This window comes from Vidua chalybeata, chromosome 12 (genome assembly GCF_026979565.1).
Source record: "Vidua chalybeata isolate OUT-0048 chromosome 12, bVidCha1 merged haplotype, whole genome shotgun sequence".
NCBI lineage: Eukaryota > Metazoa > Chordata > Aves > Passeriformes > Viduidae > Vidua > Vidua chalybeata.
Genome location: NC_071541.1, coordinates 13,759,826 through 13,783,395, shown reverse-complemented (window position 1 = coordinate 13,783,395; position 23,570 = coordinate 13,759,826). Strand labels below are relative to the sequence as shown.

The 23,570-nt window shown below is 36.3% G+C and overlaps 1 protein-coding gene across 1 annotated transcript in view; it reads left to right on the top strand.

Moving 5' to 3' along the window:
• CACNA2D3 (calcium voltage-gated channel auxiliary subunit alpha2delta 3) overlaps nucleotides 1–23,570 on the top strand; it is a 389,950-nt gene that overhangs the window by 72,312 nt on the left and 294,068 nt on the right. Inside the window, exon 3 of the mRNA XM_053954145.1 lies at nucleotides 9,511–9,627. Within this exon, the coding sequence (XP_053810120.1) occupies nucleotides 9,511–9,627 (117 nt within the window). The remainder of the gene's footprint in view (nucleotides 1–9,510; nucleotides 9,628–23,570) is intronic.

Sequence of the window (23,570 nt, the reverse complement as noted above, 5' to 3'; positions counted from 1 at the left end):
ATTTACCAGTTTGTTTTATGAAGCTTTGAAGGAAATCATGATGGATATACTGCTCTCTAGAAGGATACAGAAAGGCTGACCATCCTGTACTCTTTCTTTGAAGTTTTATAAGTGACTGGGAATCACATATGGAAGTAAAAAGCATTAGCTTGTGTGGCAAAACCACAAATATGTTTTCACACTTCCAGGCAGTGCCAAATGCTATAGTTAGGTTCCCAAATATTTTTTTTTCTTTTTTTATGGGCAACTTACTGACTTCTTTTCAAGACATCTGCACTCAGGCCACATGCAGGTGGTCTGATTTTCACAGATGCTGAGAATAGACTGATGATACTGGCTTTGATGTGACTGAGGGGAGTCCAGATTTTTGAAAACATAGTAATTTTTAACGTTCAGTCATGAGCTGAAGAATTGGGAGCCTAAATTTAGGTACCTAAATTCAGGTATTCAGATGTTTTGCTTTTTCTTGTTATTACAATTCCCCTTTAATCTGTAGTGTTCTGACACCTCTCTGAAGCCCTAAATCAATAGAAATACTTTTATCAGGTGCGTACAGAAAAGTGCAATGATGAGCCAGAGCAGCAGGGATCAATGCCATGTCCTTCAGAGTGACAAACAATGAAATATAAAGCTCATTTAAGAGTTAATGTTGAAGGTACCACACAATGGTTTAGAGGTATCCAAGCAGACAAATGTTCATGGTAGAGAACAATGTAAAACATAATTTGTGTCCTGAGGAGATTGTGTTTCTTTTTCTGAGGAACAAAAGCTATGAGAGATTCTTAAAAGCAGTGCTTTTGGACCTTCTCAAAAGGCATGGATATTGCTAAGCAAAGGTTTGTCTTGGAACATGCTTAATTTTTTTTTTTTTCTTCTGCATACATTCCACTTTATTTCAAGTTTTCTTGGCTGCTCATTTTATTTTATTGCTCGTTTAGGGGCAACCATGAAGGGTGGGAAGCCAATTGTGTAATTTTTCTTAGATGGAAAATAAGTGGTGTCTAATAAAAGTCTATGGAAATAGCAAAACCGGGTAGAAGAGTTTAGTGTAAGGCAGGCATAGGTCGAGGGGGAACAGTAAGGACAGAAAGAGGCATTCAGTGATAAGAGGAGTAAAAAGAGAATTACCAGAATGTCTGATTGAAAAGAATTAGTTTGTGGTTGTATCCTATGACCTTACAGCACAAATTAAGTTGTCTCTTTCAGGTGTTCTTGTTTCCAGCGACCATAGAGGCTTTTGGAGAAGACTAATGCAGCTTTGTGTACAAAAGAAAATGTTGTAGTATCTCATCCCTGCTGAGAATTGGCGATGGCAGTGAATTGTCAGGTTGCCTGCTTCTGAATCTTCAGTGGCTTAGGCTGTGTCCAGGGTGAAAGGATTGCATTCTCAGATTGCTTCAGTGTTTTGTGAGGAACAGATTAGTTGTTCATGCTTTTAATTTACTTTTGCCTGAAAATATAGTGAAGGCTTTGCCTTGGGTGAACACAGCCTCTGGATCGTCTTTAATTCTGCAGGTTTATACTGATAGGTGTTTTGTTCCTCATCTAAAAGCAGTTCATATGAAATGCTGCAGTGAGTTTTCAAGAGTATCCAGAACAGCCTTATGGAAAAAGGACTCTCCAGGGCAGTTCCAGAATGTTCTTTTTCAGTTTAAATGAGGGCTTTATGTTCTTTTCTAAAATAGAAGCAAAGGTGTGGGTAATTGTACAGACAGCTTCTGTGAAATAAATTTCCAAAGCAGCTCTTAATAGCCTTTGTTAATTAGCTCTTGAAACATCCTCGCCGGCCTGTGGAGATGTTTCAGATGTCTGAAAGAATTTGCAAGACAATAGTTGCTTTTTCAGCTATTTTCAGTTATGATTAAATTCATACTCAGGAAAGCTGGTGAGGTGCCCCTCCTGTGAAGGACTCCCAGGTGCCTCTGCCATGGGCTCTGGAGGCAGCAGCCAGGCAAACATTCCCAAACATTTGTTACTGTGGTTAGCACTGACCAAAGCTACTTAGTTAAAGGCAAAGATGGGAGTGTGTTTCCAATTTCTGTTTGCTTGGAATTAGATTGCCTAACTAGTTATTTGGATCACCCATTTGTGGTGATTTTCTTTTCATTAGCTACTTTGGGTAAAAGTTAAAATACTGGGTTAATCTCAAAGAGCAAGCATTTGAACCTCCTGGAGGTTTCCTTATCTTTTTATTGATTAGATGTTATAATTTATGCCTCATCAATGTGACTGCTTTTCTAAAATTGTAGTTGTGATGAAAAGTACTATGTGGTAGAGTAGCTTTTATCTTCCCCCACTAGCTTAGCTGTTTTAACCGTGCTTGTATTGAAGACCCTTCCAATTAATGCTCTTTACATGGTATTTTCAGTTATATAGTTACTATATGTGTTTATATATAGATAGACATAAACATATCTAGTTGTGGAAAGTTCAAGGAGACACCTTGTGTGGCATTTCACAGAGCAGTGTTGCTAAATCAGGAGTTGGGTTGTTTGGTTTTGATGATCATTCAGCTTAATGCTTTAATGGATTTGGTTTTGTGGCATTTATGTATAGCCATGAGGTAAAAATAGGTCAGAAGTCAATATCTTTGTAAAGATTAAATATGCTGGGGGAATAGTGCCCTTGCAATGATTTTAATGTGTAAGTTATTTTGCAAGGAAAGCAGTAACTATCCTTGTCAAGTCTGTTGATGGTGACAAATTTCCCAGGACAGCTGATCTTTGGCTATAACATACCAGGTACAGCATTGAGTAGCTAATCACAGTAAAGTAGTCTGCAAAAACTATTCCAATATTTTGTTTTTAAAGTGTATTTTGTGAAGTAACCAAACAGGACATTGAGGCACCAGGAGTTCCTCAGGCACCAGTGTGCATGAGAGTCAAATCTGATGGGCTAATCCAGAGCTCCTAGGATTTGTTTGATGAAGTGAGCGAGAATTTCTCTGCAGAAAACGAGTGTGCCATCACACTGGGCATTGCTGATGGATTTCATCAACACAAGGAGGTTCAGGAAAGGTTAATAGGAGTGTGTAATGTGGTGTAACACAAACTCTCAATTACTAAGGAGTTCTCTAATGTCAAGGTGAGGAGAAGTGTGCTGATGTGATTAATCTTGCCATGCAGATCAAAAGGAAGTTAACAAAGCTGACTGTGGTTTATTGAGCAGGGCATTGGAAGAATAACCAAGGAAGCTCGTTCTCTTTGTAGTTCTGAACTGTTGTGTGATGTTGGGCACGTCACTGAATTTAAGGATAGCCCAATATCCTCTTCTACCTGGAGATTTTGATGGATACATATTTTATAAAGTCTTTGAAACTCTGTGACTGTAAATTTTTTTACCAACTCTAAACTAAAATTTTGTTCAACAACAAAATAAAAAATCCATAGTTGCTTATTTTGTTAAAGTTGCTTCATTGAATGAATACATTTTAGAATCAGGAGGACCAGATAGCAGTGTAACAGTGGCACTCTAACAAAACCACCCCACCACGGGGTCAGTGTGATAAGGGGAAAATACAAAGTCTTGTAGGAATAAGAGATTCACAGATGGGTCTGTTGGAGGAGTGCACCATCTGTATTTGATAACTCTGCTGTGCCTGTGCCATCTGAGTACCCTTCTGCTCAGTGGAAAAGCTCAGACTCCCCCTCACATGCACGTGTGATGCTGGAGAAGGGTTTTTATTTGGCTTCCAGTCGGGTTTATTCCAGCAGTGCATACATGGTTAGTGACCCCTCAGCTCTAATGAGGCATTCAGAGGCTGTGCTGGATAATTTTAAATCTTCTCCTGGGAATTGCTCTACCATCTCCCACATGCAGAAGGGATGTGTGCTATATGGTAGAGCACTGCAAGAGCTCATGCCACATAAGGTTGGAACTGTCACTGGTTTTGTCCCATCAATTTGAATATGGATATTGTCTTATTAAATGCTGTGATAAATTTTCCAGATGAAGACTAATTTATATGTATTTTGATTCAAAGCCCAAAGCCATGATTTGTTATAGTCCCTGCTCTGTGCATAGGCTTTTTCAATTTCAACAGAACTGTTAATGGGGTAAGGCAGCAACTAATGAGACATTTTGAGTTTGCTCCATGTATATGGCAGGTTTTGGGTTCTATAATTTAGAAAGCCCACAAAACCAAAACCTATATAAAGTGCAAAGAGGAAGGGTTTTTTAAAACACCTGAATAAATGACATTAAAAAAAAAAAGTGCAGTTGTACTAAAAAAAAATACATATAAAAATTGTTATACATTGAGGAGGAAAGAAAAATGAAGGGGTGTAATGTTAGATTGCAATGAAGAATAGATTAGTCAAAAAAAAGAATTTCTTTATGCATAGAAATGTAGTTTATTATCAACCTTCAGATCTCTACAATTTAAAAGAATTTGACATAAAAATTCAAGGCTACTTCAGCTAGGAAAGTCAACTTCAATGATAAAGTCATGCATTTAGGGGTAAAGAATACGGTCAGGACTGTGGCATAACTTTTGACTCTGTAACTAAAGAAAGTACTTTAACAGCTGCAAATTGTATCAGCTGCAAGCTTTTTGCAGCCTTTCAGTCTCATTAATTACATCTGATTGTTGGGATATCTCAAATATAGAATCAAAATAATTCTAATAAGTTTATTAACTCCTGTGGCCCTTCAGTCCAGCACTGCCTCTCTGAAGGGAGTCGCTGTTAGGACTTGCATGGCAGAGGGAGTGAAGCAAGTCTAAACAGCTCAAGCACTGCATAGCACAGCCTTTCTGCTGGGCCAGAGATATTAATTGAAATCAAAAGTTGGTGATTTAATCAAAAGTGTATGTTTCTGCAATCTCTCTTTACATTAGCAATGTTGAGGCTTGAACATCTGAAAGTGGTTTTTTGAAAATGGCATGGAGTAAACACACATTTAATTTTTTCATGGAAACAATGGATAGATTGGATATTTGATCTGCCATTTGCGTGCTGGTTCTGCTTTTTCATTATAAAACATAAAATGTATATATGCACATATAGTTTTAACATGCCTGTGACAAAATCTCTCAACCAGCAACATTTGTGAAGTGTGTGCAATAGAGCTACGAATGCACCTCAGAGGCAAATAACAGCTCCAAATGGGCAACACAGAGAGATGACTTTTAAAGTATTATTGCAAGATTCCTGTCGAATTCCTTTCTTTAATCAGGATGGTAGTGGTATTTACTGGCTCTGAAAATCCCAGGGAGTGGGAAGAATTTTCATCATAAATGGGTAGTGTTCTGCAGATGTACAAAGCAACCAGAGCCCTTTTGAAAGACTGAGACTAAGAATGGTGTGCACACATGTAAGTAACTCGAAATATTTTTGTATACAGCACAAAGGTGAATATCTTGATTTTTGATAAGACTTGATAGAAGTAGATACAAGTAGGAGCACAAATACCATGTTTCTCTTTAGAATTAAAAAATGGGGGAAAAAAAATCATGCTGTAGCCAACAGTCGTGCTCCAGGAGTGTCCTTCTTTTCCTGCCTTGGTCACTCAGACTCTGTGGGTTTTGCTGTGGTTTGACTTTGTTTTGGTGTTGCTTGTTTGGGGGGTTCTTTGTTATTTTTTTTGTTCTTCTGGGTTTGTGTGTGTTTGTGCTGTTCTTTCAGTGCCAAATATTTAGATTGCATTAAACACTTCTGATCTGAGTTTTGTACAGATAGCTTTTTGGTTTGTTATTTCTAGATGATCATTTACCAAGAAAAAAACCCCCACGCCTAAACCAGTGAAAAACATAAAAGCATTAAGGGTTCTGACAGTGAAATACTGTGTGTCTTTCCCCGGTGCTTATGTGAAATGATCTGGCAAAACAGATACCGAAGAAATAATGTATTTTTTGTGGGCTTTCTCAAATGATAAATGTTCTTGTCTCTCTAGAGAATTTCTTACCAAATGCTGATTTTTGCAAGCCAACAGAATCAGCATTTCAAGCATTTTTTTTTTATAATGCAGCAAATTAGAAGTTGTACCTGCTTCATCTTCTAGACAATTGGAAATTCATTTATCAGAAGAAATTTCCAACTCTGCCTCTAATATTTCATACTCTTTTTTTAAGCAAGTCAATTGTTTATAGCAAAGTTAGAGCTGTTTTCTCTCCTTTTAATAACAATAGATATGTATTATTGCCTGTGTTACAAATTATGAGAATTATCAGTATCTCTTAATGAAATAAAATTAGGGAAGATTGAAAAAGCCTAAGTGCTGATTTTTTTTTTTTAATAAAACAAAATAACAACTTTGTCATCAACTTCATTATTTTTACAGGAAGGGAAATGGTAATTTAAGGCATTGCTTGTTTGAGCACCTTGATAGCAGCAGTACAACAAGGTAGTTTGCAAGTCTAGAGTATAAAGGCCAGCTTGGCCCAAAAGCTTGGTTTTTTCCACTACTCATTTTGCTTAACTGGAACAATAGTGCCACGCTGCTTTCTCCAGATGACATCAAAATATAATAATTGCATTTATAAAAAAAATCAAATTTAATTCAGAGGGACTATGTCTTTGCTCTTTTAATGTATTGAAACTTAAACCCAAATTTAATATGTAATAATTTAGTAGTGGGAAAAGATGAGTGACCTGGAGGTCACTTCCTGCAGTGAAAGGAAGAAAATGCAGTATTAATAATGGCCTTTGTTGTGGTTTTATTGTGGTTTTGTTTTGTTTTTTCACTATCCTGAGTGATTCAGGTTTCTTGCATTGAGAGTTGCTATAAAATCAGGTTCTTTATAAGTGGAATCAAAATCTCAGCATCCTGCAGAGTGAGCACTGAGGGCACAGACACACCCAGGTTAAGCTGGCACCTCTCCTCTCCAGGCACCAGGAGAGCAAAAACAGCTGGAAGTTTTTTCCAGCCACATAATTTTTCTGTTTTGGAACCTTCTGATGATGGCTGACAAAATGATAAAGTGCTTTTTTTTTTATGGCGCTGCAATTTCAAATATGAAATATGTAATACATAAACCTTTTTAGTTGCCAGGGTTTGCAGACCACGTAAGCTCTCCAAATTTTGTTGCAAATGTTCTTGAAGGTTTCCAGCAACTGAGTAGACTTGCGCACCATGCAAGATCTGGGGTCTTTTCAAATAGATCTGAAATAATATCTTCTGTTTCTTCCAATTTATTCCTTTGTGTTGGAACTTTGGCACTTGAATTACGAAAAAATGCATTTATTTACTATGAACTGGCATAATTATAAGATTATAAATTATGAGTTAAGAAATCATTCACATCTCTTTTGAGTGCAAGTTATTTTTAGTTTTCAAAAGCACCAGTTACTCAACATTGAGAAGTGTGGCTTTTTAATGTGCTTTCACAAGAGCCTAATAGACCATGTGGTAGGGTTCTGTGTGCCTAGCAAATGTTGTGGATTTCAACAGTTCCATTCAGTTTTCAGGCAAACACAGTGAATAATTGCCTGGCTTTCTTCACTCAATGGCAAAGCTTAAATCAATAAATCTGATGACCTGAAAGCTGTCTCTTCAAGTGATGCATTTTAGAATACTTTCTAAAAACTCAAAGGTCAAGTTTAAAGGAAACATTTTTATCAGGAGGTGATATGTTGAACATGATCTGTGCAGCTGGAAATAAGTGATTCAAATTTGTACTTGATTTGTTTTAAATTCTCCAAAGCTTCAAGTCCTGTGGGATGTGGACAGACATTGACATCATTAATTAACTGGCAGTGTTTTCAGTTTACTGATCATTTACTGCATTTTATCGTGGTGTTTGTTACAATTGCATTTGCCTCTCTTGTCTACTGTGTTCTTATATAAAATAAAAATGTGTTTTTCTATTTTAGAAAAATCCTTTTTATCTCTAGTAATGGCATAAGTGGACTTCAAGAATTGAAATCAGAACTCTGTTGATGGTATCTAAGCAGAGATCAAAGAGATCAAATCTCCCTGCCTGCCTTGAGGGAGTAAAATGCAAGGGGTTTGTTTGAGGTTTCTTAGGTTGCTAGATTGCTATTAAGGTCTTAAACTAGAGATTAATGACAGTTAATAATGTGGAAAAATGAAATTATTGCTGAAATTACATATATTAAAAAATTGCCCATAATATTTGCTTTGTATTTTTAACTTTGTTCCAAAATTGTCTGCAAATTATGTTTTATTAAGTATTGCTTCATTATCAAAGCATTCACACAAATTTTTACAGAGAAGTGTAAAGTTTAAAGGAAGTACAAAGTGTCAGTCTATCTTGAAAATTAATTTTGTTGGGGAAATGGGTACAACATGTGTAGGCATTCTCTTAACAAAAGAGTCCTTTCTTGCATCACCAGCCAGCACATAACTTGTCCTGGCTTATTCACTGTTTTGAACATTTTAAGATTCATCCAGGTGCTTTGAACCACTGTTTTTGGTCACCTTGTTCTCCATTGTCTCTCTGGAGTTCTACAAGAATCATCATTCTGCAGGCAAATTTTAATGATAATTTTTTAAAATTATACCATTTCATTTTATTCACTCAAACACTGTGGGTTGTCCCAGGAGTCTGCTGCAGAGGTTGGGGAGATATTTTTGGCACACAGGGCTAATTGGCAGGAGGCAGGCGTGCCTCCCTTCTCCCTCCCTGTGCCGTGGAGGTGGAGGTTTGTGGTCAGGTGAAGGGTTTGCTGATGGGCACTGATCAGTTCAACACAGCTGGGCATGTTTTAGAGAGAGAGGGACAAACAATGGCCATTGGAAGCCAACAGTTCTTAGAGTACAGGCTGCAGTGGAATAATGTGGGGAAGAAGAATGTTCTCAGCATTAAATTGTTTTTAATAATTAATTTTTACAAAACTTCCTTATAAACACTGATGAGGAAAAAAGTATTGACATGCAGAAAATAGAGGATAAAACTTGTTTTGAATATATTTTTAGTGCTTAGGCATTCTGAGAGTTATTCACACTGTGAAACGTGGTAATGCTCATCATATTGGATAAAGGATGCTTTGATGCTTGTGTTTGGATGAAGGCTCAAGTTGATGTGCTTTGTTTAGGCTTTTCTTTGCATGAATAGTTAAGCATGTCTAGATAAGCTTGCAGTGTGAGTACTCCTAATGTAAGTGTTGTTATAAAGCTTGTGAAATAGGCATCTACAGGAAGTTCAGCTCAGGAGGAGGATTCTAGGTTGCTAAGGCATAGGGATTGCCAATCATATCACTATTTTTACATGATTTTTGGAGGAGATACAAGGATTTTTTATTACCTTTATTTTGGCTCCTGTTTAGTTGTGGGGAAGAGTAATTTAAACATTGTGAAGGAGAGTTATCGTTTTCCTACAGTGCATGAGATAAATATTTTTATTATTTTTTAAATGGATTTCTGGTTCTAATCCAGTTGTTCTCTCCCCATGACAGCATCTTGGCACAAAGCAGCCTGCTGTCACGCAAATAAACATCAGATAAATGAAGAATGTCAGCAAAAGTGTAATATAAAACGAATAATTAGTTGTCAAAATTTCAGCTGGTTCCCTGTGAGTAACTTTTCCCTATTTTTCTTTTCTTCTTCCAGAAATACAAAGAATATGAGAAGGATGTTGCAATAGAAGAAATTGATGGCCTTCAGCTTGTGAAAAAGTTAGCAAAGAATATGGAAGAAATGTTTCATAAGAAGTCTGAAGCCGTACGGGTAAGGAGCAGATCAAGCTGCTATTTCCTTCTATGATGTAAAACTAAATATATAGTTTAGGCTCTGCTCTGAAGGCTGTACTAGCAATTGAAGGTGCTGAAGTGGAAATGTTAAAGCATTCACAAGTTTTTTAGGATCAGTGTTCGAGAGAATATATTTAAATTATTTATGCCATCAATAGATAAATGTAAGTGTGCAATGAGATTGGGACTACCAATTTCCAATATGAGTTTGTAAAATATCACTAGTGTGCAGTAAACCCTAAGTGCATATGGTTAAAATGTTAGACTTTAAACTATCCAACCAAAGCAGACTTAATATCAGTGCTCACTCTTATAAAGATAGTATTGCAGCAAAATGTCTGAGTTGAACAATTGTTCTTTAGTTCAAAAAAACATTGATGATCACTGAATAACTAGACTACTCTAGTATGTCTGGAAGTTTTTGTGCTTTTTTCTTTTTTTTTTGTTGTTGTATTTTTCTACCTCCATTCTGATCCTCCTTTCATAATAGCTTTGGTGTCTATTAGGCTTACTCTAAAACGAAAATAAAAGTTCAGATTTTAATGTTTTCTTATATCAAATAGCAGTTTATTGTAACATGTAAAAAAAAAATCTTCCTGTTGTAGTTTTCCTTTTGCATTATTCTTTGCTAGAAATTGAGGTGACTGCCTGGAATAGCTCCTGTGGCATTACCCCTGTCAGCAGCCTCACAGGACATTATGGTGATGCTGTTTACATTCAGCTGCTCTATTTCAGCCAGACTTAGCTGCTCAATTGAGCTGAAGATCCTCCTGTCTGCACTGCAGAGCTGGAGGTATCACCCAAGGACAGGGATTCCTTTTGTGTGACTGAGGATACAATTCCACCCTCAGCCTTGTATTATTCGTTATGGTGCAAAAGGGAGGAAGGAATTTGGCTACGTTTAAGAGGTTGCATTTTCAGGGCTGGCAGTGAAGTAAAACATATTTCAGCTTGTAAAACTGAGCTCACTTGGCAGGGAAGCAGAGAAAGACAATAAACATGGAACCCCGCAATGCTATTTTTACAGTGTGTTTTTCAGAGGAAAAACTACACTTTAATATGTGTGCAACAGCTTCCAGAAGCCTGAAGAATATTGACTTGGGGAAGGGGGTGGACCCTTCTTCTTGTTTCTTTGCAGAGAAAACTGCTCCCCTGAGATCATAATGTGAACAAAGCATTCTTGGAGCAGCACTTGTTTAGAGCGAGAAGTGACCGGCGAGCTGCGCACTTGGCTGGTGAGGGAATAGAATTCCATCAGGGAGGAGTGCTGGTGGGGAAGAGCAGTTTGTGTCTCAATTAGAGCTTCATAACAAATGTTTAGAACAGGTTTGGTCTCTTCATACAGATGGTGTTTTTATCTAAGGAGGGAAAAAAAGTACAGGATCAATATAGACCACCATGCTCTGAGTAAAAACAAGCCCAAATTCCGTGAAGTTAAACCATGCGTGTAATCTTGAGTGAATGGATTTTAGTGCTGGAAAAAGTGACTGAAATCCAGAGCCTTTTTGGAAGGTTTCTAGCTTTGGAAAGGAATCTAAAAATGTGGTTTGGACAGGGTCACCTCTTTTAAGAAATGATCTGTTTAGTGTACTTTCCAATTTAGCTCTTAATTTTTGCACAATTATATTAATTGGTCCTTCTTGATGCTAGAGATGTAACGAGTGACCCATTCTGTTCTGGTAGTAAATAGTGCTTGGTAATTTGCATCCTGAGAAGTACAAAATCCATTGGTACAATGCAGGTTTTGCATAAATTTCATCCTTGGTTCATCACAACTAATTTTCCCCTCATATCTGGGGAGGTGAGATGGGAATTAGAAAACTCCTCTACACTTAAGAGTTCTGTTCCATCCTGGTACTGGATCATCTTGTCTCTAAAACACTTGAATTTTGACATAAACTTTTGATGGAAACTTGTGCAAGAGCACTGAAATGTAAAATTCAGAGTAATAAGTCAGGTGTATTGGTGGTGATGTTGGATGAAGTACTAAATGAAGGATACCATACAAAATATCCCTCAGCCTTAGAAATAATGGGGAAGTGATCGTGAGGCTGCAAATCCAAGGACTCAGAAAATGTTTTCCAATATTAGCCCAAATTGTTACCCTACACGAGTGAGCGAATTTGCTTCAAGTACACATCAAAATCCATTGTTGATTAAAATGTTTTATCCAAAAGCATTTTGGGCTAAACATACTTCTTCAGGTATTAGCAGATGTAGCACTCTGAAAGATGTTCAAAAATTCAAAGCACATAAAGTGTTTGATTTGTAGAAAAGGCCAAGAAGAATGAGTTTTTCTGGAGGTTTTTTTTTTTTTTATGGTTCTGTTTGATGCTTTCAAACATATGAACTTATTTGAAGCTACTAATCACATGTGAACTCTTCTCCCTTCTCCCCCTTAATATTCTGGATGAATTTTTATCTTTCTGTCTCATTGCTTTTCATACTGATTAGTTGGTTCAGTGTGATTTTTATCATATTCATTCTCCGTTTGAATTACCCTTCAGTATGCAATTATCCTATCACAGATTGTCCTGTTTTTGTTCTGTCAGATACATAAGATAAATGGAAAACTGAAAGTACTAAACCAATTATATAACCTTTTGTCATCTACTTACTGATGGAAAACCTTGCAAGCAACATTTCCCCCCCCCCACCTCCTTCTCCCCAGTGTTCACTATTTACCTTGGGTTTATATCAGTTCAGGATATTCCTGTTAACTATTTCCTTCCTAATGCTGCTCTACCTGATGGAATTTCAGGCAGGCAACTTTGTATTTTATTTTGAAGTATTTGTGACATGAATTAAATTAAAATCCCTGAGCTGTGGTTTTGATTCAATGCTGCTGGTGTTTTGTTTCTAACTGTAACAAAGGTAAATGGATCCGTTTAATTTTAATATTACAGTGCTTGAGATGGGAAATATCTTACTGCCCATAAGATGACAGACACAGAAATATTTCCTGCACTGTTCAGCAGTTGTTTTAATTTTACAGCCAAGCACAAATAATCCCTTCAAGACCTTTGTGTCGTCTGCTGTCACTTGAGGTATTGCTGTTTTTCTGGGACTTTTAGTTATTTCACTCATAGGAAGTTTGCTTCATCAGTCTTGAAGTTACCTGTGTTTTTTTTTTTTAATATAATTTTTAGATGGTTTTATGATACTTCAGTGACTTGACTAATTTGAAACTGAATGGGAACAAAGGACTGTGACATAATGCTCAGTAACAAATGACCATGACAACAAACTGGATAGTGAAAAAGAGGTGGAGTTAAAATTGTTCATTTGGTGCTTTTACTTTTCCTAGTTATTGGCATATTGGGAAAAATTGAAGGCTAGAGGAAAGAGAAAAATGTAGCAAAATGAAAGATAACCAAGTTATTAGGGAATATTTGAAAAACGATTATAATAATTTTAGCTTTGTACTAAAATTTTGATTTTCATTAATATTTCCTTGCAAATATAGAGGTGCTATAAAAATGATTGTTGATTCACTGCTATGATGGCAAATCAAGTGTTAAGGATGGTTTTTCTTTAAGGCAACTACACTTACTGCAGTGAAAAATGCAAATAAGAGGCTTCTTTTTATTAACTTTTCCTACTATAGCTACCTGGTGTTCATTGTAAAGCTGATTCTCATTATAACTGTACTGTGAAAAGTAATTGCTGTTGTACAGTAATTCAATTTCAGTGCATTCATGCATCAGTAAACCAGCGGGGTTTATCTAGAGAAACCTGGGACTCTAAAGCCTTTTATCATGAAATTCCACATGCAGACAAATGTTCTTCCAAGGAGTAGAATATCAGCATTTACATTTAACAAACATTTGCAATGAAGAGAAATGGATATTTTTTTTTTCCACTGATGATTTTTACACCAGTCTTTAAGCTTTTTTTGGGTACTATTAGGATGATATGGTTTATGCACAGTTAAAGTAATGTATGTGTTTGAGATGCTTGTGCTTACTCATATGCATATGTGGTGTGCACATTTTAGCATGCACATGTATATTTTGTGGGTACAGATCTTTAGATGTGCATTTTGGGGTTTATATGTGCCATATCAACAGCTGCAATTTACTATTGTTTTTCCTCATGTATATGTACATATATACGTAAGAAAGTATTAAACAGCACATTCTGCATTCAGATATTTCCAAGCAAATACTGGTAAATTGGTGTCCTGGTCAATAAATGAATTGTTATTTAAAGTGATGTGTTAATGAGTGCAAAAGATCATGGCAAGTAATTCAAAGCTGAGAGTGAAAGTTGCTAAGGAGTGCTTCTTTATTCAGAGCACTATAAAAGATTTCCATAGGGTGTATGAAAGCTCAGTAAAAATTTCATACTGAATACTGTAGTCAATAATTGTAGCTTTATTTACAATCCACCTCCAAATACTTTAATCTTTCCTTGAGTGTACTTGGAATTTAACTTATTTTTAGTGTGTAACTTAGTGGTGAGTTCCTTCCTATTCGAGGCAACAGTGAGGAATATTCCAGGTGAATTTTGAACTGATTTTTTTTTTTTTTTTGAGATTGTTTTAAATGTGCACTGGCTTGAATACCCATGGTGTATTTTATTGCACTGTATTTTCATTCTGATTTTCTATCACTTTGATCAAGGCTAGATCGGGAATGGCATTCTTGAGAAGAGAAGCAAACAATCATTCATATTTTATATTCATATAATATAATAGAAATAGGTCTTTAATGCCAAAACATGCTCCTTTTCTGGGCTCACTTCTTCAAAGATAGAATAAACTAAGTTTCTTCCTTGAGCTAATTTGCATCTGTAGAATTAGAAGAAAAATTAATATCAATGTGCACTCTTTACAGCTGCAGCTCAATGGGGGCTGTATTGACCCCTGATTTTTTTTATAAATATAATAAGAGAGGGGTTTTTTTTTAATCTGCAGATGGAAATGAAAAAAAAGAACCTCAACATTAAGTTTATAAAATTACTGAGGGAAAAAAATTATAGATGGTTGTGGGTGGGAGGAAATTATGGTGAATCAACCCACTATCACTATAAATAGTTTTAACTGACAGAATAAAGACATAATGAATAAAGGAGAGATGGCTACAGTTGTGTTAATTAGCACTAACAAATTAAAGGTTTGCAGCAATATTTTTGTATTCACATTTAGTATTTTAACTGTAATTGTTGCTATTTAATTTTGGTGTCATTTAAACTTGCTCATCGTTTTACTGGTCTTCTTCGTGTGTCAGTAATAAATTTGTGTTCTTGAAAGCATCAAGAGCTTTTTTTTTACTTTTTTTGAAAATTAGGATACATTGGAAAATGAAAAGATGGATAGCAATCGACTGACAGAGGAGTATTCAATTGCATAATACATAACCTTGATAGCCACGATTTGGAGAATATTTAAAGGCACAGTAAATATTTTTCTTTATTGCTATTAGACTAGATTGCTTTTGGTAAACGTGTAGAATTTAGGATATTCAACAAATGAGGGATTGGCAAACCTATTCTAGTGCAGATAACTAAATCTCACATTGCTGCTTCTCTTTTCAGTCCTTTGAGTTTGCCAGGAAATTTTTGTATTTGTAAACAGATACTGCTATGAGTTTTGAAAGGGGAAAAAAAAAATCTATTTTTATTGGAGTGTGGATGGGCTTCTTTTCTCCTTAACCTTCATTCCAATTCCATGGCTGTGGTGTGAGAGCTCAGAGTGTCCTCATGTGCATTTGCTGGTAAACAGGAGGAATTAATGAAATAGGTACAATCAGTTTACCTCATTCCTGCCCTATGTGTGTAATGGAATAAATATGGAATAGACAGCGTTAATGGAAGTTAGTTTTTTCGGTCTGCAGACCTCTCTGAATCGTAGCAGGGAGCCCAAGTGCATTGATGAAATATTTAACTCTCATAGGTCCTAAAACCCAGGTTAGCTGAGTTGTCAGAACAGGTCCTGGCAGGAGGGAAGAGGTGAAACATGGAAAAGCTCAGTGGGAGCAAATGAAAACAAAACCAGTGAAAACTTCAGGGAGATGTTTCAGGGGATATGTGTTTGCCAGGATTTCCAGGGAGTCATGTACAGGATGTGCAATATCCAGGAATTCCTGCTCCCAGCTCGTCACTGCTGGAAAAAATTCTGCTACAGCCCTGCAAACGTGGAGCTTTCATGGTATGGGTACAGTTTGAAAGAAATATCTACAAAAAGTAAACATCTTCAACCATCTTTGGATTTTGTCTGTCTTTAAAAGCCTGGCCTGTTTGTATGCTAAAGGAAAAAAAGAATCCATGGTCTAGTCAGTCTTAGGAAATCTTTCTTGACTTTCTTGAAGTTCAAATTTAGAAAAAAGAAAAAGTCATCATTAACACAAAAAGGCAAAAAATTAAGACCTGTAAAGAAAACTTCAAAGCATTTGCTGCAGGAGACAATTATGATAGTCTCACCTCCAGTGCCAAGAAAAGAAGGAAAAAGTGTTTAAAGATAGTGCATTCAACTGTGTAGCATTTATGTGAAAATAAAGCAAGGAAATGCAGCCACTTCACAGATTAGTTCTAGTATTAGGCTTCACTGCAATAGTACATACCATTCAGTCTCTGCAATCAACATAAAATAGTTTTTCAGACAGCAGAAAAAAAACAGTAAAGTAGTTTTGGAAGAATGAAGTAGGATAAATTAGTCTCATTTATCCTTCTTTCTTATCAGTGTTTTAGGGTATTAGCATATTTTAGTGCTTTACATTAACATTAATTATTTTAACAAAGTCATATTGTCGAACTTTCTGTTCAGTGTGGGATTTAAACTAGTCACTTCAAATATTAATGTTTTAATTAAAACTGAATTTCACTTGCACAACTGTCATCTTCTCAATTTTCAATTAGGATTCTGATCTCATATTGTAAATACATATCATTGAATCTGTTTGTTGGAATTATAAAAAAAATACTGGTACTTTTATGTCAAAGAAATGATAGATGTTCGGTGTCATATCAATTTTAGAGGGCTTATTGATACCTATTTTTAATTGATTTTAAATATTCTCTTGAGAAGATGCACTATAACTTGCTGTTCATGTAACATAAACCTGTTTTCAGAAACCTTGTGTTCATTTGTTTTAATGCTTAGGTAATAAAAAAGATCTCTTCCTTTAGAGATTGCTCAGCCTGTGCAGAGCAGTTTTCCAAGCTGCTGCCTCCTTTTTCCATTCCATGAATGATGCCAACTCCTCTGCTCCATCTGTGGAGCGTGAGGGAGCAGCAGTGAGGAGGAGCCTGTTAATAGCTTTCTTGGAGGCATTTAATGAATGGTCATTTATCAATATTTTGAGGAGGAGAGAGACTATCATCTCTGTGTGATTCTTCATTTTGAAGTGCTCAGAAGCATTTCAATGAAAAGAGGTGTAAAGAGAATTCATGCATGTTTTTTATGAGGATTAACTCTTCCCTCTGCTCTGTGATGGAGCTTTCAGCAGGGACAGTGCTAGGTCAGGAGTGTTGGCTCAGCCTGACCTGTCCCTGGAGCATCATTGCACAAGAAGAGCCTCCTACACACCTAACTGAGGGCAAATACCCCATTTATCCTCTTCACTCCCACCTTTCTTGAGTTTGACTTGAGTGTAATTAGGTAGGAAGAGGCCTGTTTAATCTAAAATACTTCCAGTTTAGCTGATTTTTTATGTCTCTAACAGCTGATTCTGTATTCCAAACATGCCCAGCAGTGGTCAGTGCATTTCCTTGCTCTCTCACCTTTTGGATTTTTAAAACTTACTACTTCAAAAGTTATTCTGCCACATCTTATTTTCTCTGGACATTACAGTTTCTTTTACCTGCTAATTTGAATGGAATTATACTTTATAGGTTTATAAAATAAACCTACTGTGCTCTTCTCCCAGCTGAAGTTTCTTTAAGACAGGAGAACTGCACAGCCTCTCACAGGGCGATTTTTAAGTTCATGGGCTCTCTGATCCTTCCAGGGAGCTGCTGACAAGGGCAGGGGTAAAGAAACTCCCAGCAGCACTGAACTTCAGGTGGTCACAATTTCTGCTGGAACTAAATCAGAACATCAGGGGGTGGTATGTGAAACTGTTTTGGGAGACAAAAGCTGACCAACAATGAGATAAGCTGCTTCCTTTTTAGTTTTTTTCCTCTGGAAAAGCTTATTTTGGAGGGCTTATTTTGAGTTTGAGTTAACCAAATATTTAGTTAATGTTCTTGTTTTGAACTGTGTTTTAACAGCTGTCTGAAATACAACTGAAATAAAACCAGTTTTGATGCTGTAACTAGAATTTCAAATGTTCAAAACTAATCTTCCTTTTGATGAATACCAAGAAGAAGGCTCAAGTTTTGTTTGAGAACGTTAAAATTCTGGATTGTCCTGGCCTGTACTTTTACATGCCTGCAAATTGGCAATGGCTCTTAAAAAAGAAATCTCCCTTCTGGCTTCTAGAGGTGCTTGCTCACCTCTCCTTTCTCCTTTACTTTTGCTCCACTGAGCTGTGGCAAAGCTGTGCAGAATAGTCTCTGAATTTTAAGATTGAAGAATTACCCCGTGCAGAAAGCCCAAACCAAAAAGCTAAGAGAGGCTTTTCCCCTTAGATTAATTAGGATCTTGTTCATTGCATGACTTGAAAAATACTTGTAAGATTAAGGCCCAGGAAAGAGATGGGAGAGAGGAATGAGTTGGATGGGCACTACTTTTTTTATTTTCTTATGGAAATGGTGGTGATGACTTAGAACTATATTGAACCATCTCCCCATTTGGACGATTTTTTTAAACTCTGGTGACTCTACAGCTGTTTAGGGAAATGGTCTAATTACTTCTAGGTCCTTCCAGTTCTGGTATTTTGTGTGCCACTGGGCTAAAATGTGCTTTGCATGCTGTGCTAGAGGGTCAGAATCTCCTCTGTCTGTAGGTCATCAGTTCCTTATGTGTGGTAGCTGCAGAAAGCTGAGCTTAAAATTTCATTTTGCTAGAATAAGGCAAGGTGGCTCACACAAGGCACATATTGATAGATCTGAAGTTTTGCTGGACAAAAGGACTCATCCAGAGTCCCATAGTGTGCAAATTCTGTGGTACTTCAGTCTGTGACACTGGAGACCAAACACCTTTAGGGCTGATAGAAGGGGTGGAAAGACTATTACTAAAATAATAGTCTTGCTGTTGATCAATTTAACTAATTGATCGAATTTTGCTTAAAATTAAAATGTTAATGGGTTTTAAATTACCTCCAAAGACAGACTCTGAATGTGAGGTTTCACGAAAATGTCTAGGCAAAGCTTTCCATGTGCACAGCCAAAAGCATCCCAATACATTTCTGTTGGAGATTTAGGATTTGTGGCAGGAACAGCTGGGGCCCACAGCTCTGGCAAGAACTGCAGCTCACTTGGGTTGAGAGCAGGTGCAGAGCCTGACACCTGGGCTGGAGTTTGCTTTTCTGTTTTGAGGAGGCACAAAGTTAAAAATCCCTGGGTGGGGGGGAGCAAAAGTGTGAACTTTGATTTTGTAGTATTTTATGTTTGGAAGAAAGAATATTGTGTAGCTCATGTTATCCTAATCACTGTCATTTGCTGCTGGGGCCACGGTAAGAGCAAGTTTAGTCATTTATTTCAGGAGAATCTTGATTACAGTGCCATGTAATTATGCCACATTACCTTTGGTGCATGTTTTAAAATTATTTGCAGTGAAGGGAACAAACAATAAATTATAGAGATCACTTTTTCATTTCTTTTACCTCCATATAAATAGATACACAACCATGTATTCTTGGCCCACATGCATTTCTCTGTCATTTAAGCTAGCACAGCATATCTTGGATGATTGCTTCTGGTGCTCTGCAAGTACTCCAGGAGGACAAATTGTTTGAGTAAATCGTAACAAAAAAGGTGTTTCATGTAAGAAATAAACAGTTCCAAACTAATATTATAAATTGAAATTTTATTGATTAGTCTGGGGTTTTTTTTTAATATAAAGTTTAAATTACAGCAATCATTGTGGCACAAAGCACTACAGAAATGTTACATTATAGAAAAATCTTGTGTCCTGTGTTTTCAATGGGTCATTTAAGAGCAGTAGTATATACAAGCAAAAAGGAAAGAACTGCTCTGTACCTGTGAGTCTTTGTTTTGAAAAGAAGCTGGAACTGAAGAAGCAAGGCACAGCAAAATCTGTGTGTAGAAAAAGAGTCAGAGAGCATTTGGAGATTTCATGTAGCTTCACATCACCCTTGCCAGGTGTATCATAATGTGGACTATACACTACAGCCTCCCTAAAAAGATTACAGGGCAGCTTTCTGTACATTAGGAAAAAATTCAGGGACATCTCAGATTAATTCTTTAATTCTTAAGTGTGAGGATAAGAGGTTGTTTAAAACACTGCTGTAAATGGTAAAACTTTGGCACAGGTTAAGGGAGAACCCTGGAAAACATCTTTATTTGTTAATTTATATCTTGGTTTCTTTAATCAGTGGAGTTTCTGGTTTTGATACACCTTGGGGTTATCACAACGTGGGGATTTTCTCCTTTTTTAACACACTAAGCAGGCTAGAATAACATCTATTATTAAAAAGATTGGCTTATATTATAATTTTCCCTTATATTGAAAAAAATTGGGTTTTGTCAGTAAAACAATACTTTTATCACTCATTTCCCATAACTTGTAGTGAGATGGTAATTTAGCACTCTGTAAATGTGCCAATAAATTAGTAATACTTGAGTCATTAATTTTGCATTTATCTTAATTGTGTTACATCTATGGATATTTATGGAGTTTCACTTTTTTACACTTGAAAAATATTACTATTGAGATGGGTTTAAGAAAAGTAAATAATCTTAATGGGAATATTTTTGACATAAAAAATGGAATTGTTGCCTTGATTTGTGAGTTAAACAATTTTCATTTAAATGTTGCTATGAATCGTTACAGAAGTGGGAACAGCTATTTTCCTTTTGCTTTTAGATAACTCCATGCTCATGATCTGGTAATTAAATCCCTAACCTCTTGATCTTTATTTTTGACTGAAGTTCAATAAGGAATTGGATAAATTCATAAAAGATGAGTCCATAGGTGGCTAATTAATATACTAATGGACAGCCTTTAAATCAGGAAGCCCATAAAACAATTGCCATAAGCTGAAATAATTTACTGAGAAAACAAAGGCTTTTGTACTATTCCTCAAGTTCTTTACTCCAGCAATCACTGCTGGTCACTGCTGCAGAGAGTTTGGAGCTCTCTTGTGTCCCTCTGTGCTGACACTCATTGCTGAGATTCCGTTCATGGCTCAAAGAGTTGAACTTAAAAAGCTATTGCATGAGTGCCATGTTTTTGAAAGATCAGGTAGTCTGAGGTTATGACACAGTTCTTTGGGTGCTGCTATATTCTTATTTTAAAAGTGATAATTTATTTGAAAAAATGCTGCATGGTTATGGCTTTTTCTTCTCCTCATCTACCACTTTGTTTTCTGAGCTCGAAGAAACTGAACCACGCAGGTGGCACTGGCCAGGCTGCCTTGTGCAAACCCACAGCAATGTTCAGGAGAAACTCAGACCTTTGCAGATTGAGTTTTGCAAGACTTCTTTCTCTATATATGGAATATGGGTGGAACAGGTGAGAGAATGTAGTTGTGTCATCATAATCTCTGATGATACAGTCAGGTGATAGCACAGAAAAGGATGTGGTTTTATTACAGAACTAGCAGAGAAATAGAGCATAGTTTAAAAATGATTAAAAAATGAAGTACAAAACAATGGCTTTTATATGATAGGTTCTTAGAACATTTTTATGGCACATATTGTGACAATCTGTAGGCCTATGTGTTTTTACTGTTGGTAGCTCATTAGAATCTGGCAGGTAAAGGAGAAACATCTTCTGTAATTGCAAAATTGTAAAAGTCCAGCTGTTCCTGCTGAGGATTCCTTGAGTTAAAGGGATATAGGATGTAGTCAACACAAGCTCTAGGTTTTCTAAATGACATAACTAAAATGTTTCATCTAAAATAGCAGAGCTAAGACAAATGTAGAAGCCTTTCATATATTATGCATGAATGAATGAAGTCTTAAACAGCTTCGTTCTGCAGCAGGGAAGATGAGAATTGTGGTGTAACGTGGTGCTTCCTGTCACAGACACAAATTGATCTTGCATTATTCTGATTATGCTGTAGAGCAGGCCTCAGGAGGATGCTCAACATTTCAGGTGTAAGTATGATGTTGTTCAGGAAGTCAGAGGCTTGGCATTTATAAGTAGGCACAAACATTGTGCATTTCTTCCAGGAGAATGTAGTGCCAGTCCTGGGGCAGATGCTCCTTTGGCACAGCCCTACACTTACTGTGATCCCATACACGATAAATCCACACTGTTCATGCAAATCTTACAAGGCAGGGACCCCTGTGGGTGCTGATGTGGATGGGATACTTGATTTCTGGTTAATTTTAATTTGTTGAAGTAAAAGTCTTCCCAGGCACTTACAGGGCAAGATAAACTCACATTCACTCATTGCAACTCCATAAAAGTTTGAAGCTCTGATGTAGAAAAACTTGTGATGCCATATATAAAATATATTCAGATTAAAAAAATAAAAGCAATGAAGTGGGTTTTTTTTCTTTATATCACATAAAATGCTTTTTTTGTGTTATCATTGCTGCTGGCATAAAGGAAAACATATTGGACAGTAAATTTGACTGCTTTTCCTTTCAATCTACGTGTGTGGTGACAAAAATAATTTAGTTTCAAAACCTGCTTTATCCCCTGCACTCAGTCTGTCACAGTTAACATATTGACTGAGCCATCCTGATTGCAGTGTGGACCTTTGTCCAGACAGAAATTATTAGCACCAGCAGCTGATTTCACAGAGGGCTGGGACCAGCCTGCAGTGGCACATTTGACTTATTGCTAATGGGACTGAATTAAAGAAAGTGTTTTGCAGGAGAAATGTCTTCATTATCTGTTATAAATGTTATTTGTTTCCCCTTATTTGTGTTACAAAGCACTAATGCTTTAAGAAGTGAAATGTGAAAGTGCTATGGTGATTTTTACTCCAGCAATTAATTGCACTGCAATCCTCAGTGGCTGAATATTTAATTTCAGACCAAAGTAAAAGAACATAAAATTAAATCCTAGATGAAATTTTATTCAGTCTGATTTCAGTATTAGTTTCTTATAATGCTTTTTGGGACACAAACATGTATTACCTACTGGCATGAAAAGAGCCCATAAAATTTAATAAAAACACAAAGTAGTTAATATACTTTTTTTTATTGGGGTACGATTTCATTTTGTTGTTGTATGTATTTTATTTCCTTTTTTCCTTCAAAATGGGCATTTTAAACTCAATATTTTCTCCTGTACAATTCTGCTCCGTTTGAAAATACAGCTTTCCTTTTCTAGTAATTTTGTTCTGCTGTTTATGAAGAGTTGAGAATAGACAAATTAATCATGAGTTTTATTCCTTTCTCTGCCCTAAGTGCTTCAGTGTTAGTAAGGTAGTTTGGTCTGCTGGTATTACATCATATATGAATTAGGTGATGAAAATAATTTTAACCTTTTTTTTTTTTTTGTGGAGTAATCATAAAAAAATTAAAATAACTAGGAAAAGGAATAATTGTTTGATTTAGAATTAAAAAAATGTAACTAAACACTTTTAATTTGCAGTGTTGTATTTCACTTGCCTACTCTCACTTTTACATAGTTCCCAATATATTTTCCAGTGTTTTACATATTATCACATTTATGGTTAAGAGCTGTGAAATTGTTCCCCTTTCCCTTTTTCTCACTGGGGAATTTGAGTACTCTGAGCCAAAATTAGTGTTTGGGTCATTACAAAGACACTGCTGATATTGTATTTCATACTTAATGAATCTTTATTGGCATCTGGGTCTAACCTTGACTCTGCTTAGTGAATCATAACTTGGCAGTCTCAGAGTAGGTGCTCCACTGTCCTATCAAATTCCAGC